A 27,408-nucleotide genomic window follows, 5' to 3' on the forward strand; every position below is an offset into this window, starting at 1 on the left:
TTTAACATACTTTTACACTTGTGGTAACTGATGCTTAACAATGTATATCTCTTTGAATGTGTATCCTGACAAGATCATAGATATTCTGCCACATTCTCCCATTGGCTAAACGCCATGCAGTTACTTAACAAGGGCTTCAACCTGTAGGACACTGTGACAGACACGTATTCAGAGAAATGAAATTACTGTTTCCACAGTGGCATCTGCTCATTTTTCTTTTCCTGGTCTATTGGTGCAGGAGGCTGGGGAGCCTCTGATTTTCAGCACTTTCACCTCCCTGGACTTGATTTTAGTCACTATCGGCTTTGAGGAGCTTGCTAGCTGTCTTTCAAGATCTCTTTTCAGCTTCAAGATTTAATGATTATTTACTTTGTCTGAACAGACTGGTCGTTCATTAAACATTAGTGCTGATAACTTGATGGGTACAGAAAAATAGCTTCAATCACTGCCATTTGGTAATTCACAACTTGTATGACATGGTGGTGAGCTTCAGTTCACTGCCTTATTTTTCTAATTGGTTAGGCTATACAGAAGGGAAGATTGTATTTCATAAACCATATATTAGAATATGTACTCACAAAGGATTTTTCATTTCACTGGGTAAGAGGGGCCAGGGTGTATGATGCAATTTGGATGTCAGTATTACTAGGGGCATTTCAATGAATTTGGGGAGAATATGAGAGAAAGGGATTTCCCTGGAAACGTCCATTGGAATGCTCACTATAGGTATGCATCATAAGTAAATGCTTCACTACCCACAGATAGAAATACTAAACACGGCCAGGCGCGGTGGCTCAAGCCTGTAATCCCAGCACTTTGGGAGGCCGAGACGGGCGGATCACGAGGTCAGGAGATCGAGACCATCCTGGCTAACACGGTGAAACCCCGTCTCTACTAAAAAATACAAAAAAAACTAGCCGGGTGAGATGGCGGGCGCCTGTAGTCCCAGCTACTCGGGAGGCTGAGGCAGGAGAATGGCGGGAACCCGGGAGGCGGAGCTTGCAGTGAGCTGAGATCCGGCCACTGCACTCCAGCCTGGGCGACAGAGCAAGACTCCGTCTCAAAAAAAAAAAAAAAAAAAAAAAAGAAATACTAAACACAACAAAACCTATCTAAACCTATCAAAACGAAATGCATTTTACATGGAATGACTATTATTCCTGATAAGGAATTTGTTATGCTATGTTTAGAATTATTGCTATACTACAGTGAGAAGGCACTTGGAAAGGCAAAGTGGACTTTTACTTCTTTTTCTCTTTCCTTCCTTCCTTCCTTCCTTCCTTCCTTCCTTCCTTCCTTCCTTCCTTCCTTCCTCCCTCCCTCCCTCCCTCCCTCCCTCCCTTCCTTCCTTCCTCCCTCTCTTCCTCCCTCCTCTCTTTTCTCTTTTCTTTTCTTTTGTTTTTTCTTTCTTTTCTTTCTTGAGTCTCACTCTGTTGCCCAGGCTGGAGTGCAGTGGCATGATCTCGACTCACTGCAACCTCTGTCTCTCAGGTTCAAGCAATTCTCATGCCTCAGCCTCCTAAGTAGCTGGGACTACAGGTGCATGCCACCATGCCTGGCTAGTTTTTTGTATTTTTAGTAGAGATGGGGTTTCACCATGTTGGCCAAGCTGGTCTTGAACTCCTGACCTCAGGTGATCCACCTGTCCCGGCCTCCCAAAGTGCTGGGATGACAAGCATGAGCCACCATGCCCAGCCTGACTTTTACTTCTTAAATAGTGCCAATTATCAGGAAAGAGAGCACAATTTCATTGTATACTACTTAAGGAAAGTGACCTTGTGTTTTCCTGAGTAACTCAAAAGGCGGCATCTGATTCCCATATGTGGATGTTAACCTTTGCCTGCTTGTAACATCAGAAGCAAGCTTTTTTAATGCTTCACTGTGGATTGTTGTGTGAGCTTCTAGAAGAACACCTGTTGCACCACATTTGGGAAAACATGGAGGAAGTATCGCAAGTACCTGTTACTTTTCATGGCCTGGACAAGCATTAAAAAAATACTGTATCACATTGTGAGAAACTGAATTGCCTTTCAGTTTCAAAATGAATTCTTTCCCAAACCTTCTGAACACATCAAGGAGAATGTCTCAGCTAAGAGCTGGTCTTTTTTTTTTTGTTTGTTTTTTTTGTTTTTTGAGATGAAGTTTTGCTTTTGTTGCCCAGGCTGGAGTGAAGTGGCACAATCTTGGCTCACTGCAACCTCTGTCTTCTGGTTTCAAGCGATTCTCCTGTCTCAGCCTCCCGAGTAGCTGGGACTTCAGGGGCCTGCCACCACACTTGGCTAATTTTTGTGTTTTCAGTACAGACAGAGTGTCACCATGTTGGCCAGGCTGGTCTTGAACTCCTGACCTCCTAAGGTGCTGGGATTACAGGCGTGAGCCACTGCACCCGGCCAGAGCTAGTCTTTAAAAACTTTCTGTTTGTAATCGATGGTGCAGCACTCAGGCTGTTTTCTGCAGAATAAAGTATCAGCTCCAAGCTTATCGTTTTAGCTTATTATTTTATTTATGACATGAGATAATTTTTCAACTTATGGTATTTAAATTAATTTGCTTTCAAAAATAAATTTAGTTAAGTAAAAAAAGTGAGTTGATTTAAAAGAAAATATTTAGTAAATGATAGTGTAGGTGGAACCTGGGGCAACTTTCATGAAGGAAGGGGTAGTTTGGAAATCACTGGTTTAAGAGATACTTTTGAGTAACCTCTAGAAGATGATAATTCCTGAAACAGTCTATCCTGGGTTCCATGTATTTTATAAAGGAAAAGTGGGCAAAGTAGTGATCCATCTTATTAAAATTTGAAACCTGTTTGAGAAGTAATGAGGAGAATAGAAGGAAGATATAATCTTCAATGGGTGAAGGTTTCTGTGCTAGGTGTTCTTCACATGTTCTTATTTGATCCTCATAACAACCTTAAAAAATTAATATTAATTTTCATGTTTAGGCTCAAATCTGAACTCCAAGCCTTTCTTCTGGCTACCTTGTTGAGATATCAGCTCACTGGCTCTTGTACACCAACCACAGGTGTATTATAGGTGCAGATTGTGTGGTAGAGTTGGCTGTGCGGAAAAGCACAGATTTTGGAGTAAGGCTTATCTGAATCTCAGATATTTTCTCTGTGCAAACATAGTATGTTAGTTACTCTGCCATTACCTGTGTGCAAACTTTTCTGTGCCATAATTTTCCTTTCATCTGTAAAATGTAGATAATTATAACTAGCTTACAGAGTTGTTGGAAGTATTAAAGGAAATAGCATATGTTAAGTATTTAGCACAGTACCTGGTAAGTAAACAATGCTAGTTTCCTCATTCCATTCTATTTTTAAAAATCCTAGACTCTCTCTATGTTAATTGAAACTAAATATTATTATTAGATATGCATATGAAATGGAGAAGCGACTTTATATGCCCATGAACAAATATTTGATGCCTTTACAAGAGAATAATTAGGGAGGATAGAGAGAGTTATCATTTAGCCAAATACATTCACAATTTGATAAATAAAATGCATTTTACTTTCTTCTCTCCCCTTCTCTCCTGGTGTCCACATTGAAATGGCCTGCCTTTGTAGGAGATCTGATGTAAGGATGCCTGTGTGATGAAAATCTGGCTGTTTTCATTGTATAAGGAAATATTAAATACATACAAATAAGTTTATTTTAATCTATTTTTTAAAAGTAGATTTCATCAATCGTAGCATATGTTTTTCTATATTGGTAATTAATACCTGTTAAAAACAGATTTAAGAATGCCATGTGGACTTTAATAACTTGAAAAAAAAAAATCCAGAATATCATCCCATCACATTCTGCTATGAAAATGACCCTTTCTTGCCGTCTTTCCTTTTACCAAAATCTTCAAAGGACCTGTCACACTTCCTTAGGTCTTATGGACTTATGTGCCTACCTCCTACAATGGATAATAGAAATGGAGTTTTTTTAATGAGTCAATTCAAATCTTTATGGACAAGTCAGTTACAGGAAAACATTGCATATGCCACCAGAATGCATCAGTTCACCAGAAGGCATCAATATTTTTATTTATTTGCAGAATTAATGAGTTTGAAGAAGCTGTCAATTTCTTTACCTGGGCTCTTAAAATTAACCCATGTTTTCTGGATGCTTATGTTGGACGGGGAAATTCTTACATGGAATGTGGTCATGCTGAAGCCACCAAGCAAGCACAGAAAGACTTTCTGAAAGCGCTGCATATTAATCCAGCATACATAAAAGCCAGAATTAGTTTTGGCTATAATTTGCAGGTAATATAGCAACATTTTGAGCATTAAAAGCATCTTTTGGGGAGAAAGAATTTATTTGGCTCTTTCCTGGCAATGGGAGTATATGTTATTTCTTTGGTTATGAACATTTGTCTTTTCCTTGCTTTTAGGTTCCAGAGTAGCAGTGGGAGCAGGGGGTTTAGTTAGTTATAGAGAGACTGTCTGGATCTGGATCAGCCTGGGGAACTGGTAGGCTGGTTAAATGAAAATCTTTTGAACCTGAGCTTCCTTTTATGTCTGCATCCCTCCCTACCTTCCTCCTCACTTACAAACAACTTTTAAAATTTGCCTGATGAAGTTCATCTATAAGAACCTGGGTAACAATTATTTTACTAGCTTGTATACCTAGGCCCCACAGGTTTTGTCCTATTGCATTAGTGGAACGCTAAAGGGAAGAAAATTAGCCATTATTGGATCACAGAGAAATTTGCCAAGTCCATTTAAAGAGAGGGATTTCCAAGGCAGCTAGAACTGACTGCAATCCAGTGAAGTGTGTTAAGATCATCATCATTCACTGCATTCAACAGACATTAACTGAGCACTAAATATAGAACGGAAACTGCTCTAGGCCTAGGGATATAGCAATGAACAAGATATACTTCCTTCTTCTTGCAGAGTTTACTATTCAGTGGAGAGATAGGCATCAAACAATTAATCGTATGAATAATTGATTATAATCATGATAAGTGCAACAAAGGAAAAGGATGAGTTTTAGTATAACTTGTAACAAAATAACCTAGCTTTGTTTGAGAGGTGAGAGAAAGCTTTTTGAGAAATTAATAATGTCGAGGTGTGAAAATAGGGGCCATGGCTAGGATACAGTGTTCCGTAGAGTGGAACCGGCCCATCAGAAAGTCTCGTAAGAAAGAGACAAGAGGGCCCAAGTAGATGGAATGTTATGGGCAAAGGGAGCAGGGCATGAGTTGAGGCTGGAGTTAAAGGCCTTATGGTCCAGTTAGAAATGTGAATAGCAGTAATAGGAGAAGTGACATCAAATTTGTATTTTATGAAGATCTCACTGGGTGTATAGCAACCTAAAAGAGAATTGAAAAGCCCAGCAGTGTAAAGAATTGAGTGAGGAAGGAGGACTGCAAAAGGAGAGTTAGGCTCATCTGAGTTCTGTCCAGGGAAAGAGCAACAGTTTGTTCAACAAATACTTACAGATTCCCTTATTATTTGCCTAGCACTAGAAATATAGAAATGAGCACAACAGATGTGGTCTGGAGCAGATGACAGAGATCTTACTGTGAGGCAGTTTGCTATTTAATATTCTAATAATCTAATCTCAATTTGCCTGATTCCTTGTTTATTAAATGAGCTTGTGTTGACAGTGTGGATTTATAAATGGTTTACCCAGAGAGAGAAGATTTGATGGTCAAGAAACAGGGTCTTGTTCCCTTAACAGTTGTATTTCTTTTTACTTTCATATGAGAGTTCCTAGGCTCAGCTTGGTTAAAGTGAGTCAGCTTCCGAGATTCTGGCAAGATGGGTTTTTTTAGCCCATTAGAAAAAAAGACAGACTCCAGACTGTACTGAATTTATTAACTCACTGCCTTCCTGTGGAGGCATTTAGTTGCCAGCTGGTCTTCTCTAGGAAGCACTCTGACATCGTTCTATTAACAATGCCCTCTCCTGACCTTTTTCTTTCTTTTCCAGTTGGTATAAACAGAAGCTTGGTAGATTTATATGTATTTTCCATGGAATACGTATAGTGATCCTAAAACGCCAGATGCTGGCATGATTTATGAGAATATGTTTTACACCATTATTCATTTATTATTCAATACATGTTTATTTTATTATGTGTATTATGTATATATTATCTATAACTGGAGATTCAGTGCCAACCAAATAAATGCAATCCCTCCCTATGTGTGTGCAGCTCAATGTGAATCTTTGTGTGTTGGTAAAAACCACTGGCATTTCACATGGTGGCTATGATTTTATGTTGTCCAGGATTGGTACAGGAGATGACTCTGAAGTTAAATATATTTTAATTAATTAAAATTTCATCATAAATACTTAGAGGTAATTAGTCAACTGAATACAGCCACAGTATGCTTTCAGTATGCCTACTTTCTGGTTTAAAAGAACTTAGATTTAGCATGGCTAAATACCCTTACTAAATACCGTTACTAAAGGTTTTATTTGATTGAGTCAGAATCATAAACATTTGTTATGTTATGGACTATTTCCTACTTTGTGTAATTGGAAAATTATTTTAGGCCCAAGGAAAATTCCAGAAAGCTTGGAACCACTTTACCATTGCCATAGATATTGATCCAAAGAACTACCTAGCCTATGAAGGAAGAGCTGTGGTCTGTCTTCAGATGGGTAATAATTTTGCTGCAATGCAGGATATTAATGCTGCCGTGAAGGTAAAAACCATCTTATGTTATATTATTATTAGCATAAATTAACACTGTCAATGAATAGGTTCAAGTAAGAAGTTCTCTGTTAGCTTTTTAAAGTACTTATGCAGAAAATAATGTTTTGTATTTTTTTAACCCAAGTGATCCCTAGGGTAAAGAGTTATGGCTTGCCAATTTTATAACCTAAATGCACTAAAACCCCAAAATCCTGATAAATGTTGATCGCTTTCAGTAAACACGCTTTATACTTTCATGGGACATCAATATTATTTTGTCATACAAAGTGAATGCGTAACATAAAATAATGTTCTAGGTTTGAAGGAACTAAAGAGAGAACAGTGTAAATCCCCAGAATCTTCCCATAATGAAATGACAGGTAAAAATCTCATGTTGAATGCATGGACAGAAACTCTTCTTTACTTCTAGATTTTGGGTTTTGATTCTGTAGATTTGGGCAGATATTGTAGTGTTTGAGATGAGGAAAAGGAAAGAACTGAAAGATAATTGCTACTACATAAAAATACACCTGTTAACTATTCAATTTAATTTCTTCTCTAGCTTAACAGCTAAACAGATAAGCTTTTCTACTTTGTCTATTCCTTGGAAAGGAACTAAGTGAAAAAACACTAAGATTATTTGTTTTATAGCAACCAAATCAACAAAGTGTTGACACTGAACCAACTTCATACCAACTCCTTTCTCAAAATACTTGTTCTACTGGGGTTTTACATGCACTGTAAAACTACTCATTTCCCACAAGTTGATTCTCTAATGTTCATTTTGGCAGACATGAAATCAGAGATACATACTATTTCCAGATGTTAAATAATCATAATATTATACTGCAGATCAATACTACAGCAGAATTCTTAACAAATCGTGGGGTGATTCATGAGTTTATGGGCCATAAACAGAATGCAATGAAAGACTATCAGGATGCAATTTCTCTAAACCCCAAGTACTCGCTGGCTTACTTTAATGCGGGAAATATCTACTTTCACCACAGGCAGTTTTCCCAGGTAATGTGAGTTTTACTTAACACTTTGTTTTTGACATGAAATGCTATCTTTATTATATATAGCTTCAAAATGTAATTCATACAATCTCAGGCTAATAATGCATTGGCTATTAGCTCTTTTATTTAAAATGTTGTCTTACATAAGAATGCTTATAATTTATCCATTAAATATTTATGCCTCTATGGATTTATTCTCCTCATTATCATCAACAACACTTGTAAACGTTTTTTCTTCTTTTATATTTTATCATAATAAATGTCTTGCTAGAATCTTATTAAGACAAAGTTGACGTAGAACAAATCACACATATTTGAAATGTATGATTTGATGTCTTGACATATGTGTACACCTGCAAAATCAGCACTACAATAAAGTTAATAAACATCTATCAGCACCAAAAGTTTTCTCATGCTCCATGATATTTTATCCTTCCTTCCCTGAAAAATATGAAATGCTTCATGAATTTTCATGTCATCCTTGCACAGGGGGCATGCTCATCCTCTCTGTATTGTTCCAATTTTAATGTATATGTTGCCGAAGTGAGCATCCAGTAAACATTTTTTTGGACTTCCCCAAGTGTGAGGACTTGCTTTGCGATATGTATTGTCACCAGCTCCCGCCTGGAATCCTCTGTTCTTTCCCCGACTTAGACTTCCTTCAAGAGCCTCCTTAGGATTATCTAACTCACCTTAATTTATGCTTTTTCCAAATTTCTGCCGTGGGAGCACTTGACTGGGAGTAAAAAGACTTGGATTTTAGTCCTGGTTTTGTGTGATGCCTTAATCTCTTTGGATTTCAAGTCATAGTATCTGAAACAAAAATGTTGGGTCATTAGATGATGGTATTTTCTATTTTTTGGGTTTATTTCATTTGAATCATAAGGCATTTACATGATTCAAACTCTTAATTTTTAAGTTTTTGCTTTTTATTTATAGTCACTCTTTTTTCTGTTTTCCTTGAATTTGTCTTGTTATTCTTTATCTTTTTGAGTTGGAAGCTTAATTTATTTTCACCCTTTCATTTGTATTGTAATACGTTATTAAAAGTATGACTTTTACCCAAATACTGTTTTGGCAGCATTCCACACATTTGGCCCTGTAATGTTTGCTTGTTTAGCTCTGGTAAAATACATCTAACAAAAACTTTACCATCTCAACCATTTTTAAGTGTATATTTCAGTAGTGTTAAGTATATACTGAAATGTTTTTATTAATGTTTTCCCCAGATTTTGCACCTGTAATTTCTATTTCCCATTTGACTAAAGAATAAATTAATAGGGCATTTAACCAGATGGAAGGACATTTATGTTTTCAACATTCTGGAATTTATTGAATTTTAATGTAGTCTAATGTAAAAACCTTTTTTGAATATGTCAGGGTCATTCCAAAGAAAGGGTAGCTACTATTAGGATGTGGATTTAAGTCTACATTTATGAAGTCTACATTATTAATTAGTTTACATTCATACTTTTTTTTTCACTTGGTCTATCTTGGACTGAGAGATTTATTCAAGTATCCTGTTATTAGGGGGTTCCTATATATTTCTCTTTACATCTCTTATAATGTCTGCTTTGTGAAAATTCATGCTACATTATTTCATGTATAGATATTTATACCTATTATATATGCATTATGAATTATAGCCTTCAGCATTACAGATTTCCTTCTTTGTTTCTTTTAATGCTCTGTGGAACAAATTATCTTTTTTGTAATATGAGGATCATGACCTCTGAGACCTTCTGATTTGCTTTGCCTGATATTCCTTTGGTTTCCTTTTCCTTTCAACTTTTAAAATCCTTTGTTTTTGGTATGTCTCTTTTATACTGCATAGAATTGGATTTTACTTTGAGAGCTAATTTGAAAATATTTTTCTTTTAATAGGCAAGTTAAGCCCATTTAATTTTGATGTAATAAATACATTTGATCTTAGTTCTGTCATTTTATGTAATACAAGTATGTTAATGTTAAAAGTATTTTGAAAGTATTTAACTCTGTTTTTTTAAATTTTTTGACTTTTTTCAGTTTTTGTGATATTTAGGAAGGTTTATAGTTTTGCTGTAGTGATTACCTTTATAAAAATAACTTTAATACTCTTAATTTAGTTTCTCTACTATGAACAACAGTGAAATTACCCCTAAACTCCTCCTCCCTCTCATCCATTATTCAATTTTAGTTAGTAATATTCTTTTTTTTAAAAAAAATAGTTTATCCTCATATTCTTAAATATGCTTCAGCTTATTATGTCAGCTTGTCATATAAACTTAGTTTCCACAGTCTCTCGGGTATACAAATTAGTCCAAATTAAGGTGAGTTAGATAATCACATTATAGGGAGGGTCTTGAAGGAAGGCTAAGTAGGGGAAAGAGCAAAGGATTCCAGGCTGGAAGCAGTTGACAATAGATATTGCAGGGCAACTGCTGACGCTTGGAGAAATCCAAAAGAATAGTTACTGCATGTTCACTTGGGCAGTACATAATCTAATTCTCTCATTTTGTTGTAAGTTTTATTATTTCTACACTGCCTGAAGATTTAATATTTATGTATTATTTTGTTACCCTTATTGCACATTTTAGTCTTAGTTCTTCAGTTAAGTATATTCAGTTCTCATCACCAGATTATTTGCCAAACTCCCCTTCCCCGCAATAATTTCTTGGTTGTCTGAAATTAATCCTCTGGTAGAGTTCTAAGGAGGGGCTCCTGAGAACAATATTCCTTGGATTTTTGCATGTTGATAGCTGTCTGCCTGTAGCCTATTTTATACCTTAAGACATCATGGCTCCTTGACTCGTGTTTCTTTCCTCAAGTGTCTTGTAAGCGCTGCTTTCTTTTCTGGTGGTGTATGTTGGTGTCAAGAAGCATGATGCAAACCGGATTTTCTTTTTCTTAAAAGCAACTTGCTCTGTCAAAATAACCACTTTTGTTTTTTAAGGAAAAAGTTTTAACAAGGTATGCCTTAGAGTTGACCACTGCAGGTTAAATTTATCAAGTATACAGTATATGTTTTCAGTATGTAGATTTCAGATAAGTGTTGTCGAATTCAGTTAACATTTTTTTTTTTCTGTTTCATTGTTCTGAGTTTGTTCACTGGGGATACCAATTATATAGATGTCATATATTCTTTAACTTTGAGTTATTCTAATTTTTTTTCTTAATGTCTGTTTCATTTTCTTTGTCTTTCTTTTGTATTTTTTTCTAAATCTTTATACTGTTTCCTGAGATACCTGTTATCCCTGTGGACCTCATAAGTCAGGTTTCCTTTTTATTTTTCTAGTCCTATCCTATTTCCATGCCATTTTTTCCTGGTCACTTCTTTTCTGGGTTCCTATATTTCTGATTCATTTTTTTTTCTTGATAGCAATTGCTTCCTTAACAATTTTTTTCTAAAATAAATTTTTTAAATGAATTTTTTTCAGAATCATTTTATTTCAAAATCTTATATTTTTATTGAAACATACTAATTGTACATATTTATGGGGCACAAGTGATATTTTGATACATGCATATAATCTGTAATGATGAAATCAAAGTAACTGGAATATGCATCGCCTCAAACATTTATCTTTTCTTTGTGGTGAGAACATTTCAAATCTTCTAGCCATTTTGAAATATACAATAAATCATAAATATAGTCACCCTGCTGTGCTATCAAATACTAGAACTTGTTCCTTCCATGTAACTGTATTTTTGTTTCCATTAACCAACCTGTTTTCATCCCCCCACCCACCCCTCCCAGCCAATTGTAACCACCTTTCTACTCTCTATGTCTCTCTATGTTTATGACACAAAGTTTTTCTTTAAGCCTCCAAATATGAGTGAGAATATGTATTGTCTTTCTGTACCTGGCTTATTTCGCTTAACACAATGTCCTCTATGCTCACCCATGTTGTTGCAAATAATAGGATTTTATTCTTTTTAATGATACAATAGTATTCCATTGCATATATGTAACACGTTTTCTTGATCTATTCATCTGTTGATGGACACTTAGGGTGATTCCATATCTTGGCTATTGTGAATAGTTCTGGGACAAACCTGGGAGTGCAAATATTTCTTCAATATACTGATTTTCTTTCTTTTGGATGTATACACAGCAGTGGACTTGCTGGATCATATGCTAGTTCTGTTGTTTTGAGGAACCTTCGTACAGTTTTCCATAATAGCTGTACTAATTTACATTCTCACTGTCAGTGTACTAGAGCTCCCATTCTTTGCATTCTCGCTAAATGTGTGTGGTTTTTTTTTTCTGTCTTTTTCTTTGTTTGCTTTTTTTTTCTTTTTGACAATAGCCATTTTAACTGAGGTGAGATAATATCTTACTTACTGTGGTTTTGATTTGCACTTCTCTGACAATTAGTGATGTTCAACATTTTTTTTTTTATCGATCTATTGGCCATCTGTATGTCTTTTCAGATCATTTGCCTTTATAATGGGAATTTTTTTTTTTTTTGCTGTTGAGTTGTTTGAGTTCTTTATATATTCTGGTTATTAATTCCTCATTGGATGAATAATTTGTAAATACTTTCTCCTATTCTGTAGGTTTTCTCTACACTCTATTGATTATTGCCATTCCTATGCAGACGCTTTTTAAACTTGATATGAAACCACTTGTCTGTTTTTGCTTTTGTTGCCTGTGCTTTTGTGGTCTTAACTCTTGAAAAATCTGTGCCATATTAATCAGTGTCCTGAACCATCTCCACAATGTTTTATTCTGGTAGATTTATATTTTCAGGTTTTACACTTAAGTCTAATCCATTTTGATTTGATTTTTGTACATAGGGAGAGACAGAGGTCTAGTTTCTTTCTTCTGCATATGGATACCCAGTTTTCTCAGTTTTATTTATTTGAGTCTTTTCTCTCTTTTTAGTTAGTCTCACTATCAGTTTTGTTTATTTGTACAAAAATATAACTTCATTTTATTGATGTTTTATATTTTTTAAGTCTTTATTTCTGCTCTGATATTTATTATTTCTTTTTTTTTTTCTAATTTTGGGTTTAGCTTGTTCTTGCTTTTCTAGTTTTATGAGGTGCATTATTACAGTGTTTATTTGAAATCATTCTACTTTTTTGATGTAGGCATTCAACTCTATAAACATCCTTCTTAGGTTTGCTGCATTTCATAGGTTTTGGTATGTTGTGTTTCCATTTTCATTTGTTTCAAGAATTGTTTTGTTTTCCTTCTGAATTTCTTTATTGACCCAATGGTTGTTTGAAGCATATTATTTAATTTTAATTTGCTTATTTAATTTCCAAAGCTTCTCTTGTTGTTGATGTTTTATTCCATTGTGGCCTGAGAAGATACTTGATATAATTTTGATTATTAATATTTGTTGAGATTTGTTTCGTGTTCTAACATGTAGCCTATCCTGGAGAATATTCCATGTACTGATAAGAATGGGTATTCTGGCCAGGTGCGGTGGCTCATGCCTGTAATCCCAGCACTTTGGGAGGCCAAGGTGGGCAGATCATGAGGTCAGGAGATCAAGACCATCCTGGCCAACATGGTGAAACCCCGCCCCTACTAAAAATACAAAAATTAGCTGTGCATGGTGGTGCGTACCTGTAGTCCCAGCTACTCAGGAGGCTGAGGCAGGAGAATTGCTTGAACCTGGGAGGTGGGAGCTGAGATTGCGCCACTGCACTGTGGCCTGGTGACAGAGCAAGACTCCTTCAAAAAAAAAAAAAAAAAAAAAAAAGAATATTCTGCAGCTGTTGGATGAAATGTACTGTAAATGTCTGTAAGGTTCGTTTGGTCTGTAGTGCAGTTTAAGTCTGCTGTTTGTTGATTTTCTGTCTAGATAATCCATCCAATGCTGAGTGCAGTATTGAAGTCCCCAACAATTGTTTTATTATTAATGGGTCTAGCTCTCTCTCTTTACCCATAATAATTGCTTTATATATATAGGTGTTCAAATGTTTGGTGCGTATGTATTTACAGTTGTTATATTTCTTGCTGAACTGATCTCTTTATCATTATATAATGATATTGTTTGTCTCTTCTTATGTTTCCTGACTTGACGTCTATTTTGTCTGATATAACTGCTTTTTTGGGTTCTGTTTTGTAGGAAATATCTTTTTACATCTCTTAACTTTCAGTCATGTGTCCTTAATGTGTGAAATGTGTTTCTTGTAGCCAGCATATAGTTGGGTTTTGTTTTATTATCCATTCAGTCAGTCTATATCTTTTAATTGGGAAATTTAAACTGGTTATGTTCAGAGTTCTTTTTGATAGGTAAGGACGTATTTATGTCATTTTGTTGTTTTCTTATTGTTTTCTATATTTGTTCCTTTCTTATTGCTTATCTTTGATAATAAAATTTGGCAGCTTTTGATAATGATAACATTTGATTCCTTTCACTTTCTCCATTGTGTGTCTGTTGTTTCAGTGAGTTTTATATTTTAGTGTATTTTTTATGATGGTGGATATTGTCTTTTGGCTGCCAGATGTAAAAATCTCTTAAGCAGTTCATGTAGGACTGGTCATATACTGATGAATTTCCTCAGTCTTTGTTTGTCTGGGAAAGACTTTCTCCATCATTTTTGAACAATAACTTTGATGGGTATAGTATCCTTGCTTAACAGTTCTTCCCCCACCCCCCCCCCAGCACTTTGAATATATCATCCAGTTCTCTCCTGGCTTATAGGATTTCTGTGGAGAAATCTGCTGTTAGTCTGACAGAAATTCCTTTATATGTGACTTGATGCTTTTGGTGTTTTTAAAATTCTCTCTTTGTCTTAGACTTTTGACAGTTTGATGATAGTGTGCCTCAGGGAGGGCCTTTTTAGGTTGAATCTATCTGGGGACATTTGAGGTTCCTGTATCTGTATGTATATCTCTTCCAATATTTGGGAACTTTTCAGTTATTATTTTACTGAATAGGTTTTCTATGACTTTTTCTTTTGAACTCCCAAAATTGAATGTTTTTTCACTTGATGGTGTCCTCTATATGATGTAAGCTTTCTTTGTTCATTTTTATTCTTTTTGTTATTGTTGTCTGACTAGGTCATTTCTAAAGACCTGTCTTCAAGTTTAGGAATTATTTCTCCTATTTTACCTAGTCTATTGGTGAATGTCTTGATTGTATTTTTTAAATTACTTCATTGAATTCTTCAGTTCCAGGATTTCTCTTTGGTTATTTTCTTATGATATCTATATTTATTTGATTTCTCATCTAAATCATGAATTCTTTTTTTGATTTCTTCGTATTGCTTATCTGTGTTCTTTTGTTCTAAATTTCTTTAAGGTGATTATTTTGAATTCTTTTTCAAACATTTCACAAAATTTCTTTTCTTTGGGATCTGTTACTGGAGATTTTATTGCACTACTTTTGGGGTATATTTCTTTGCTTTTTCATGTTTCTTGTGTCCTTACATTGATATCTGCTCATCTGGTGTAACCATCACTTCCTCCAATTTTATTAAGTAGCTTTCATAGAGAAAGACTTTTTTTCTGCAGATGTATCTATAAAGTGAGTTGAATAGGGTACTTTGGCTTAGGTTCTGGGTGGGCACCATAGAGTGGTATAGTCTGCATATGATTACTTCATCTATAATCAATGTCAGTGGTGTCTGTGTGTTCCTTGGTGGCTTAGGCTGTGGTTATTAGTGGACACTGTGGTGAAACTTTACTGGAGATGGTGATGCCAGGTAGTCCAGTCCTCAGGCCCTGAGGTAGCACATGGGGGCCATTGCAGGCAGTGGTTTTCCCTGGGTGGGCAGTCTTTGTGCTCCTGGCAGGGCACATAGGCACTGGCAGTAAGGCGGTAGGCTGGGAAGGTCAGTCTTTAGGCCCCTGGGCTGGATGTATAAGCACTAGTGGTGTCCTTGGCAGGGTGAGTGTGGTGTGAAATGTTATAATTTTAGTTTTCATTGTAGAAATACTATTTTTTTCCTGGCGATTTTTTTTATTGTCTTTGAGACTTTGAGGGTAAGAGGTTTTTGTGTGTGTGTCTTTAAGATGAGAGATATCAATTTACACTCCAATGTTAATAAGAATAAACTAGTAAATTGTTGGTAAAGGAGAGTATCATGGATAATTAGGATCAAAATCTTCGAGAATTTGATGAAGTTAAGAGTTTGGAAGTTGCACATGTGGCCCTTGATGGGAGCAGAACACACTACCCATTATGTCATTAGTGAAGGCAGAGGGTTTGGGCACAGTTGAATGTAGATTTTGGTAGTATGTAATCCTATCTATTCATTATATCTTCTCCACGGATACAAGTATTAGTCACCAGTTAACAGTGGGAGTGAATGGTTAAGAAAGAAAGAAAAGATGGCTAGGATTTTTAAAGAGAAGAGAGAAAATGTGAAATAATTGTGTTAGAGAGTGGTAAGATGAGCATATTAGAGTGTAGTAACAACATGAAGTCCTCATTTGAGGTTTGTAGTTTTAAATTTCAAGATGAGATCTTGAGTCTTTCTTGCTTTGTATATAATTCTTTCTATACAGATGAAATACTTCTTTATGTCATGCAGTTGTTTCTGTGTTGATGTCTATCTCCTTACTCTGTAAGCTGTTAAGGGGCGGGAAGCACATTCTGCCCTCTTATCTCTACATTTCTCTGCTCAGAAAGTCCATTTATTATCGTGACTTACACTACTTGAAACCCTCCTTCTTTCTTCTGAGCTCCTAACCCATATTTAGGAGTTGCTAAAACTGGATATTTTACAAGTTCATTTAAGCCCATTCTGAATTGCTCTCTCTATCCATTATCCTCAGCCGAGCTTTCTTCATATAAATGCTCTCTCAATTCGAGTTGTCATCTTCCATAAAGTCACTTGAATAGAAATGTCAGAGTCAACCATAACTTTCTGTTTCTTATGTCCTTAAGCTAATGTCATCTAATCCTGTCAGTTTTACATCTATCCTGTCAGTAGAGACAATTGCTTAAAGATCAGTTGTCTCTAACTTGACCAAACTCAGATCACCCTCTGGCTGGATCCTAGAAATGTTTACGTGCATTGTAGTTAGTTAATGTGATTAAGGCAAATAAAATTCCCAGGGCAATTTTATATTTCCATAGATGTTTAAGATTGGCATGAAAAGGAGATATTCACCTTTTTCATTCATTTGTCTTTGATTACTATATGGGCATCATGTAGAAAAGTATTTGGTTAGATCCAAAGTGTAGTTTAAATTCTTTTTGAAGTATGGCTGTGTTCCCTCCAAAGTATAGACGAATTATCTGGGCATATATTTTGTGTAAAATATGTTCCATCTTTTGACTTGATATACTGGATGCCTGAGCTTTACAGTGCACACTCCCTCTAGAGACTAGCAAGCTTTGGAAACAGGTATTCAGCTATTCTAGTATGCTTTGGGCTCCATGGAGAAAATGGCTTTTATTCCCTTTCACCCTCTGCCCTCATCCCCTTATTTCTGACTAAAAAGGAGGTAAGACTTAGGCTAGGAGGAAGGGTCCCTCAACTGATCTAATAAACTCTAGAGGTTTATTAGATAAAAAATGTGTTTTACATAAAAAATGTTATAAAAATGTTTATTACATAAAAAAATGTGTGTGATCTGGCTTCTTTTATCTTTAGTGACTTAATGATAACCACTTAATGTGATTTAATGATCTTAAACCACAGTTGGATGTGCTACTTGCATACATTATGAACTACAGGTGACTTTAAAAAATAACTGGATCTGCTTTTTAATTAATTACAACATAAAGGCATTAAACCAATTATTAAAAAATCAAGGCCATCTGTTGTGGTAGATGCCTTTAGCCTCTAATTGCTTCATAGTTAATATTCTGATACTTCAAGTAACCTCATTAAATTTATAGGTTTCATTTTCTAAGTAATATATTTGACAGCTAGAGTAGAAAGTTACACAGTTCAAAGTTCTTTTCTCTTACCTGAGAAAAAGAATTTGCTCTTACATGATTGAAGGTTTGCCTTGTGATGTGTAATTGTGTCTTCTTTATTGATAATTTGCTGGTGAATCAAAATGAAGTCTAAATTACTTTAGGAAGAAAGTTTTGGCCTGGCTTGGAGTCTTTCCCTTGCCTCATTTCTGAGAACTGGGGGTACAGCCTTCTCTTCAGGAGAGAATCCTGTTCAAGCTCTTCACAGAATGATGCCAATCCTGTCCCCCTTCCCCCCAACCTATCTTAGGATTGAGATGGATTTTACATCTTCAGCTAATTACCTCTCAAAAGTAAGAGGAAGCAAAATTCATGGAGTGTTGCCTAAAGGTGATGTTCCCTCTCCATGTATAGACACTGGGAAAAACATGATATGTAAGTAATAATTGACAGAGTCCTTACTACTTTCTGCATATTGTTCTCAGTACATTACATATTAGTTCACTTAACCCTCACATCAACACTGGAAGTGGAGTTTTATTTGTTACCTTTGTTTTACAGATGAGGAAACTGATGCAAATAGAGTTTTAGTAACTCACTCAAAGTAGAGGCAGGATATAAACCCAGCAATATGACTCTATGGTCTGGGCTCTCAGCCACTGTGCAATCAGTGTTCCATATCACCCATGATGGAAGTGAATAGAGGACAGCTCTTCAGGAAACATAGAGGAAAGTGGTTCAGTGACAGAGAGAATTTTAAGAAGGAAGGAGAGACCCAAGGTGTCCATGCCACAGAAATGTCATGGAAGACAAGAACTAGAATGTGTCCATTAGGCTTGAGGACAGCTGCAATTTTAGCAACAACAGAATTCATGGAATAGGGGGAAATAGAAGCCAGATTGTTTGGTTCGGAAAAAGTTGAGTATTAAGTAATTGGCGAGTGGCAAGCTCTGCTGCGAAAAGTGACTCTCTCTCTAAGGTAGGTTTTAAAGTAGTGGCCAGGTTTTCATCCATCAGGGAATTAGAGATTTCTAAGTTGACTAGCAGGATGTCTAATCAGCATCTCAACTATTCGTGGTGAAAGGCCAGTTAAAAAAAATTCTAGTATATTGTAATCAATATACATTGCTAAAACTCAATAAAAATGAATTACTAGAAATGTGATCAAGTGCTGGGATGTCATAGCCATGTCAAAATGCTGTAAAAGTTACTTATTGTTTATTCTCAATTTTGGTACTTGCCTCTTTGCAGAGCTCTAGCAAATGGCTCCTGGACCAGGACTCCAATACTGTTTTACAGACTAACTTGAGGGTCCCTTTCAGATCAGTGATGAGTTGTGAATAATCTCAAGTCTTTGGTCTTTTCAACAAGCTGATATTTCCTCTCTCCTTTTTATACCTTTTTTTGGTATAAGTGAGTTTTTATCACTCTTGTATGTCTTAGAACCTTATTTTGAAAAGTCTCTTGTGGTTGAGCTCTTACTCTGCTTTTTTACACAAAGTTTTACTTTTCTTTCTTCTTTTGTTTTCTTGTTTACTTTTTTTTAATTGTACTTTAAGTTCTGGGGTACATGTACACAATGTGCAGGTTTGTTACATAGGTGTAAATATGCCATGTTGATTTGCTACTTCCATCAACTCATCATTTACATATCTCTCCCCCAACCTACCACCCACTGATAGTCCTTGGTGTGTGATGTTCCCCTCCCTGTGTCCGTGTATTCTCATTGTTCAACTCCCAATTATAAGTGAGAACATGCAGTGTTTGGTTTTCTTGTCTTGTGTTACTTTGCTGAGAATGATGGTTTCCAGCTTCATCCATGTTCCTGCAAAGGACATGAACCCATCCTTTATCATGGCTACATAGTATTCCATAGTATATATATGCCACATTTTCTTTATCTAATCTATTATCGTTGGGCATTTGGGTTGGTCTTTGCTGTTGTGAACAGTGCTACAATAAACATACGTGTGCATGTGTCTTTAGAGTACAATGATTTATAATCCTTTGGGTATATACCCAGTAATGGTATTGCTGGGTCAAATGGTATTTCTGGTTCTAGATCCTTGAGGAATCACCACACTGTCTTCCACAATGGTTGAGCTAATTTATACTCCCACCAACAGTGTAAAAGCATTCCTATTTCTCCACGTCCTCTCCAGCATCTCTTGTTTCCTGACTTTTTAATGATCAGCATTCTAAATGGCATGAGATGATATCTCATTGTGGTTTTGATTTGCATTTATCTAAACACCAGTGATGATGAGCATTTTTTCATAAGTTTGTTGGCTACATAAATGTCTTCTTTTGAGAAGCGTCTGTTCATATCCTTTGCTCATTTTTTTGATGGGGTTGTTTTTTTCTTGTAAATTTGTTTAAGTTCTTTATAGATTCTGGATATTAGCCCTTTGTCAGATGGACAGATTGCAAAAATTTTCTCCCATTCTGTAAGTTGCCTGTTCATTCTGATGATAGTTTCTTTTGCCGTGCAGAAGTTTTTTAGTTTAATTAGATCCCATTTGTCTATTTTGACTTTTGTTGCCATTGCTTTTGGTGTTTTAGTCATGAAGTCTTTGCCGATGCCTATGTCTTGTATGGTATTGTCTAGATTTTCTTCTAGGGTTTTTATGGTTTTAGGTCTTAGGTTTAAGTCTTTAATCGTATCATGAGTTAATTTTAGTATAAAGTGGAAGGAAGTGATCCAGTCTCAGCTTTCTGCATATGGCTAGCCAGTTTTCCCAGCACCATTTATTAAATAGGGAATCCTTTCCCCATTGCCTGTTTTTGTCAGGTTTGTCAAAGATCAGATGGTTGTAGATGTGTGGTGTTATTTCTGAGGCCTCTGTTCTGTTCCCTTGGTCTATATATCTGTTTTGGTACCAGTACCATGCTGTTTAGGTTACTGTAACCTTGGAGTATAGTTTGAAGTCAGGTAGCGTGATACCTCCAGCTAGCTAGACTAATAAAGATAAAAGAGAGAAGAATCAAATAGATGCAATAAAAAATGATAAAAGGGATAGCACCATCAATCCCACAGAAATACAAACTACCATCAGAGAATACTATAAACACCTCTATGCAAATAAACTAGAAAATCTCAAAGAAATGGATAAATTCCTGGACACATACACCCTCCCAAGACTAAACCAGGAAGAAGTCAAATCTCTGAATAGACCAATAACAAGTTCTGAAATTGAGGCAGTAATTAATAGCCTACCAACCAAAAAGAGTCCAGGACCAGTTGGATTCACAGCCGAATTCTGTCAGAGGTACAAAGAGGAACTGGTACCATTCCTTCTGAAACTATTCCAATCAATAGAAAGAGAGGGAATCCTCCCTAACTCATTTTATGAGGCCAGCATCATCCTGATACCAAAACCTGGCAGACACACACACACACACACACACACACACACACACACACGAAATTTTTAGGCCACTATCCCTGATGAACATTGATGTGACAATCCTCAATAAAATACTGGCAAACTGAATCCAGCAGCACATCAAAAAACTTATCCACCATGATCAAGTTGGCTTCATTCCTGGGATGCAAGGCTGGTTCAACATACGCAAATCAGTAAATGTAATCCATCACATAAACAGAACCAATGACAAAAACCAAGTGTTATTTTTCTAATTTATATTTTATCCTGTTGTTGTGGCCTTCTTTTCTATTTTATGCTTTAACATATTTTTATCTCTATACAGGGATCTGGGATTTGGGGTAAGAGGCAGTGGGAGGATTTTTTTTTTTTTTTTGAGTTGGAGTCTTGCTCTGTCACCTAGGCTGGAGTGCATTGGTGTGACCTACACGCACTGCAACTTCTGCCTCCCTGATTCAAGCAATTCTCCTGCCTTAGCCTCCCGAGTAGCTGGGATTATAGGCGCCTGCCACCACACCCAGCTAATTTTTGTATTTTTAGTAGAGATGGGGTTTCACCATGTTGGCTAGGCTGGTCTCGAACTCCTGACCTCAGGTGATCCACCTGCCTCAGCCTTCCAGAGTGCTGGGATTACAGGTGTGAGCCACCGCACCCAGCCAGTGGGAGCATTTTAACCCAGCCAACAGGAGTATTATATCACTGACATTATCTAGAATTGCTGACACATTGTAATAACAAAAAACAGATCAACTTTTGGTTGGGTTTACCTTTTTACATTCTCTGCAGACAATGCACCTCTGTACCTGGGATGAAATGCTTCTATTGCCCCCTTGGTATGCTACTGGCGTTAATTTAAAATTAAGACTAAAAGTGCTTCAAATTTCGGTATAGTAAGTTGCTAATTAAAATATATCATTATCTTCATATTTTGTAGGCCAGTGGCTACTTCTCAAAAGCTTTAAAATTTGATCCAGAAAATGAATATATTCTCATGAATCGAGCTATTACAAATACAATATTAAAGAAATACGAAGAAGCAAAAGGAGATTTTGCAAATGTAATTGAAAGTTGTCCATTTTGGGCTGCAGTATATTTTAATAGAGCACATTTCTACTACTGCTTAAAGCAATATGAACTAGCTGAGGAAGACCTTAATAAAGGTATACTTTTGGTAATAATTTTGGTAAGATTGCAGTGGTTGATGTGATTATTTTTAGACTACAAAAGAAGAAAATCATTAGGTCTATTTATTTAGATAAACTTACATAAGAATTAGTGGTTTTAGATATCATGTCCTTGATATAATCGATATAGATTCCTTTATGTAATGTCTTAACTTAAAGCTCTGGTAAACTGAGATACAGAGAATTATTACAAAACTATACACAAACAATGCCAACCTTTCGAAGAAAGACACTGTACTGTGTTTCCCCAAGTTAGTTTGCTTAGAAAGATTCAATATTTTTAATTTAACTAAATAGTTCTGTTTGAAGAAAAATATTTTCAAATAAAAAGTATTAAAGTTCTTGATTTCATCCATTGAGTTACTTTTTTAAAAAAGTTCTTATACAATTTTTGTTTGTAAGGAAATGAGACTATTTTTTGAGTGCTAGCTTAAACATATCTTGATTTTTTTTTTCTTTTGCAGCCCTGTCTTTGAAGCCTAATGATGCTCTAGTATATAATTTTAGAGCAAAAGTTCGTTGTAAAATAGGTCTGATTGAGGAAGCTATGGCTGACTATAACCAAGCACTTCATCTTGAAGACCATGACTCAGTTATATGATTACATAGACCGTGGTTGCTAGAGTAATTTACACAACTGTTCTCTCTGAAACTGAAACGTATTTGTTGTCTAAAAGGTTCCACCATTTTCATTATTGTATTCATTATGTTTAGTCTTCTATATAACCTTCTATGCATTTTAATAAAATGTTTGTTATACATTAATTATAAAATTTATGTCATTTTCTGCATATTTGGAATACCTTGATAATTGAATTTTTCCAAGGTTGCAAATTTAAAGGAAAATGTTTCTTAAGGAATTAAATAGGAATGTTTCTTAACATTTAAAATATTTTCTTTAAAGTAATTCTTTTTGAAATAATACTATATATTGTAGAAAAAGTGTCATCGACCTTTTCATCAATCCTTGCTGATAATGTATTCAACAGTATACAGATTTAAAAAATAAACAGAACTGATGACTATAAAAAACTGAACTCAAGCAAAACCCTTCTCTTTTCCTTTAAACAGTGTGTATACCGGTCAGTAGTCTTCCTGATACTTATATTCTTCCAACAGACAAATGTGTTTCTCTTTTACATGTGGCCTGCCTTCTAGGACAGCACCTATAAAGATTTTGAACATCATGTTTCCTTGAGATAGTTCCCTCTGCCTCTTTAATGCAGCTATCATAGATACATATAAAATCTGTATATATTTATAATTCTTGCATTGCAGGAGTTGATGAGTGAAAATAAAACAACTAAAAATTATTTATAGAGTGTCTCTGAGGAATCTTTGAATGAACCAGAGAACTCTTTCCCTTTGCCTCACTGATAACAGCAAGACTTCCTAACTTTTTTTTTTTGAGACGGAGTCTCACTATTGCCCAGACTGGAGTGCAGTGGCGTGATCCTGGCTCACTGCAACCTCCACCTCCCAGGTTCAAGTGATTCTCCTGCCTCAGCCTTCTGAGTAGCTGGGATTACAGGTGTGTGCCACCACACCCAGCTAACTTTGTATATTTAGTAGAGACAGGGTTTCACCATGTTAGCCAGGCTGATCTCGACCTCCCGACCTCGGGTGATTGGCCCACCTCCGCCTCCCAAAGTGCTGGGATTACGGGCATAAGGCACTGCTCCAGGCCTGGCTTCCTAACTTTAAATTTATTCATATTTGCCTCATTTGGGTTGTTTTCCTTCTTGGTTTTATTCTTCCAGGACATCTCCATCTCCTCAGAGACCTGTGTTCACTGTGAGCAGGCATTTGGAAAGAATACTGCTCTCCACTCAGCTTTCTTTGTTTTTAGTTTGATGTACCAGATTTTCACAATAGGATGTTGACTTTTATTTAATTAGTCAATTAAGTAATTCTTTCTCTGTCACCCAGGCTGGAATGCAGTGGCATGATCATAGCTCACTGTAGCCTTGATCTCCTTAGCTCAAGTGACCACCCTGCTTCAGCCTCCCAAGTAGCTAGGACTACAGGCATGCAACACCATGCTTGGCTAAATTTTTATTTTTTGTAGAGGCGGGGTCTTGCTCTATTGCCAGGCTTGTCTCGAACTGCTGGACTCAAGTGATTCTCCCATCTTGGCTTCCCAAAGTGTTGGGATTACAGGCGTGAGCCACTGTGCTTAGCCAGAATGTTGATTTTCATTTGTAAGCCACCGTGGGATGCTTCACACTATTTCAGGAAAATTTTCTTGGTATGATGTGTGGGTCCATGTGAGGATTGGGTCATCCCTGGTGAGTTATTTTACTTGGTAAATCAGACAAATTTAATAACCTGCTTCATAACCTCTTTCTCTCACTTATCTTCATGCCTTTTCATCTCTGCCCCAGCCACAGATGAGATTCGGACAAACCACATGCAGCCACAGACAGCCCCTGCCTCCTGCCTGTGCCACAAGTCACTCGCCGACTGCCCTGGGGCTTCTCTGTTGAAAGAGGTGATAGAGGCTGTGGGATTCTCAGTGCCTGCCCCTATGCGCTGTGGACGTGCAGGGGACAGTTCCTGTCTGATGAACCTTTTTGGTGATGGGAGAAATGAACTGGTAGATAAATTCTAACCTCTTCCGTCTCTTCTTGGTGGAGTGTTCTGAGACACTGAGTGTACACGGCTCCATGGAGGATAGTCCTGAGTGATTATGCAATCAGTTGTACTTACTGGTGGCCACTTTCAAATCACACCTCATGCTGGTGCTTCTGTCTTCCTTGCCTCACCCTCCTTTCTCAGTGTCCCTGCTTTCCTGGGATTGTACTTCTCGATAAAGTAGTAACACAGAAGCATTTGCCTTGGGGTCTACTTTCTGGTGGGAGCCCAGGCTGAGACAGTTAGTAATTTAATATTTTTTTCTAATTGTACACAAATCCTTGTAACACACGGCAGGATGTGATAACTGTTGGGGAAATGATACAATCCAAGGGCCATGCGAGCAGAGTAGGACAAAACATGTCTAACTTTTCAAAATGCCTTATGTCCCCTGGCTCATATCCCCTTGACACCCACAGTTTCTGCATGCACTGACAGAATCCTATTGCAAGCATCCGTGATTTTCCACAGGAGGCATTTCTTTCTCTCAGCCCATGCCCAGGCCAGGCCTTCTGAAGAGGAGCTGATGACACTAGGAGGAACCTTCAGCTAATGACAGAAGGGAATTAAAGGATAAACTCTCAGCTCCCTTGTCTCTTGAAGGGATAGCTCTCCCTGACTTCCCCAGTGGGATTAAACCCCAGTGACCTGCCATATAATGTTTTCTGTGGCCACACCTTTTGTTGGCTTTTTCCCTTCCCTGTCTTACCTCCCTCTCCCCTGGCAAAGACAAAAACATGCTAGGATCTCCTCCCAAGTAAACTACTTGCACTTAAATAAATAAAACCTGTCTCAGGATCTAAGATGGCAGCATTGAGGAAGAAGCATTTAAGCTGGTCCTGAGCAGGAGAAAATGCCCATGGGCAGAGGTGCTGAATAGTAAGACACTCCATACAGACTGAATGTCAGGGCAGAGATACAGCAGTGAGAAAATAAAGAAGCATATTTTGGAGAGGGGCTGGAGCAGAGTTTTTGTGAGTAAATGATAGAAGGAAAATAAGGCTCTGTAGTCAGAAGGAGATAGAGAAAGAGGGGTTTTTTTTTCTTAGTCATTTTTTCTCCCTCAGTCTTCACATTAGTAGACTGCGGATATTTTAGCATCGCCAATAAAATTGGACATATGAAAATTGATCAGTACTCTACAGAAAAAGGTTTACCTTGTCCTGTATGTGCTCCAACTGTATGTGGTATAGATTCCAACTCTGACAGTTGGAAGATCCAGGGCAGATAAAGGGAAGGATAGCATGATGAAGGAAGGATTGAGAGGATGGAGAACACAGAAGAAAGTAACTTCAGGAGGTCATAGGATGTAAATGAGGTACTCATGCCCCAAGGGAAAAGGAAAAAGATGCCTAGCTTTCATCTTTTCTAATTAACTTTGCTTGGTTTTGATCGCTTCAGAAGGTTCCCTGAGTCTACATGCTTCTCACTGTTGTAGGACTTGCTGGTTGGGTTTCATTTATTTACAATAAGTACACAAACACACACACAGGACTTCGACTGATGATTATCTCTGGGGAGATAAAATTGGAGGGAGAAAGGAGAAAGGGAGCAGAAGATTTTTCACTTTGTTTTATTAAAATTTTTTTACACATCAAGATGAAAGAAGAGTGGTGGAATTATAGATGACTTTTTCAATTTTATGCACTTCTGTATTTTTTTTAGTTTTTTTTTTTTTGTTAATTTATGTATTTTTTTAACTAGAATATAAGCTTTATAAAGACAGGAATTTTGTCATTTTTGTTAAGTGCTGTATCTCCAATGCCTGTAGTGCCTGGCAGCTAATTTATGCTCATAACATATTTGTTAAATAATACACAAATTACAACTACCAGGGATCACCATTATTGTATAGATATTGTGGTGTGAATTATTTGCTTGTCATATGCCCTTCAGACATCTTGCATTCCTTCCATAAGACAGATACTGAAAGCTAAAAGTTTTGTCTCCCAAATGTCATTGCAGCCAGCAGAGTTCCTGATGTGATTTAGTTTCTGCCAGTTTGATGCAATCTGATGAGGCTGAATTGAGGCAGTATCATCCAAAGCACCCTTCTGCTCCTGCTAAAATAGTTGGCTAGAGTAGAATTGTTAGATTTAGCAAATACAAATATAGAATAACTGTAGTATGGTTTGGATTTGTCCCCTCCAAATCTTATATTGAAATGTGATCTCCAATGTTGGAGGTGGGACCTGGTGGGAGGTGATTGGATCTTGGGTATAGATCCCTCATGAAGGGTTTCACGCCACCTTTTTGGTGATAAGTGAGTTCTACTTCAGTTAGTTTACTGGAGAGTTGGTTGTTTAAAAGAATCTGGCTCCTCCTTCTCCCTTTCTTGTTCCTGCTCTCACCATGTGCCTGCTCAGGCTTCACCTTCCTTCATGATTGTAAGTTTCCTGAGGCCCTCACTAGAAGCTGAGCAAATGTTGGCACCCTGCTTGTAAAGCCTGCAGAACTGTGGGCTGATTAAATATCCTTATAAGTTATCCAGTATCAGGCATTCTTTGTAATAAAACAAAAAGTTGACTAATACAATCTGGTTAAATTAGAATTTCAGACAAATTATTAATAATTCAGTGCTCCCAGTTAAACACAGGTCACTCAAATTTGAATTTCAAATCAATAAGTTTTTTTAGTATAAGTATATCCTATTATATAGGATATACTTATACTAAAAATTATTCCGAAATTTATAGTTTCAGAAAAACATTTTCAAAAGAAAATGTT

At 36.6% G+C, this 27,408-nt stretch overlaps 1 protein-coding gene and 1 non-coding gene across 3 annotated transcripts in view; one reads left to right on the forward strand and one right to left on the reverse strand.

Annotated features, from left to right (window-relative positions):
• TTC6 (tetratricopeptide repeat domain 6) overlaps positions 1–22,809 on the forward strand; it is a 234,798-nt gene extending 211,989 nt beyond the window's left edge. For both annotated transcript variants that reach the window (XM_073010817.1, XM_007986533.3), the window contains 5 exons: positions 4,047–4,257; positions 6,501–6,653; positions 7,496–7,666; positions 21,798–22,023; positions 22,512–22,809. In XM_073010817.1, the coding sequence (XP_072866918.1) occupies positions 4,047–4,257; positions 6,501–6,653; positions 7,496–7,666; positions 21,798–22,023; positions 22,512–22,648 (898 nt within the window). In that variant the 3' untranslated portion in view covers positions 22,649–22,809. The remainder of the gene's footprint in view (positions 1–4,046; positions 4,258–6,500; positions 6,654–7,495; positions 7,667–21,797; positions 22,024–22,511) is intronic.
• LOC119619220 (U6 spliceosomal RNA) lies at positions 8,107–8,213 on the reverse strand. The gene has a single exon (XR_005235639.1). It is a non-coding gene; the product is annotated as a U6 spliceosomal RNA (small nuclear RNA).
• Positions 22,810–27,408: the final 4,599 nt, after the last annotated feature.

Source organism: Chlorocebus sabaeus, chromosome 24 (genome assembly GCF_047675955.1).
Source record: "Chlorocebus sabaeus isolate Y175 chromosome 24, mChlSab1.0.hap1, whole genome shotgun sequence".
NCBI classification, from domain to species: Eukaryota; Metazoa; Chordata; class Mammalia; order Primates; family Cercopithecidae; genus Chlorocebus; species Chlorocebus sabaeus.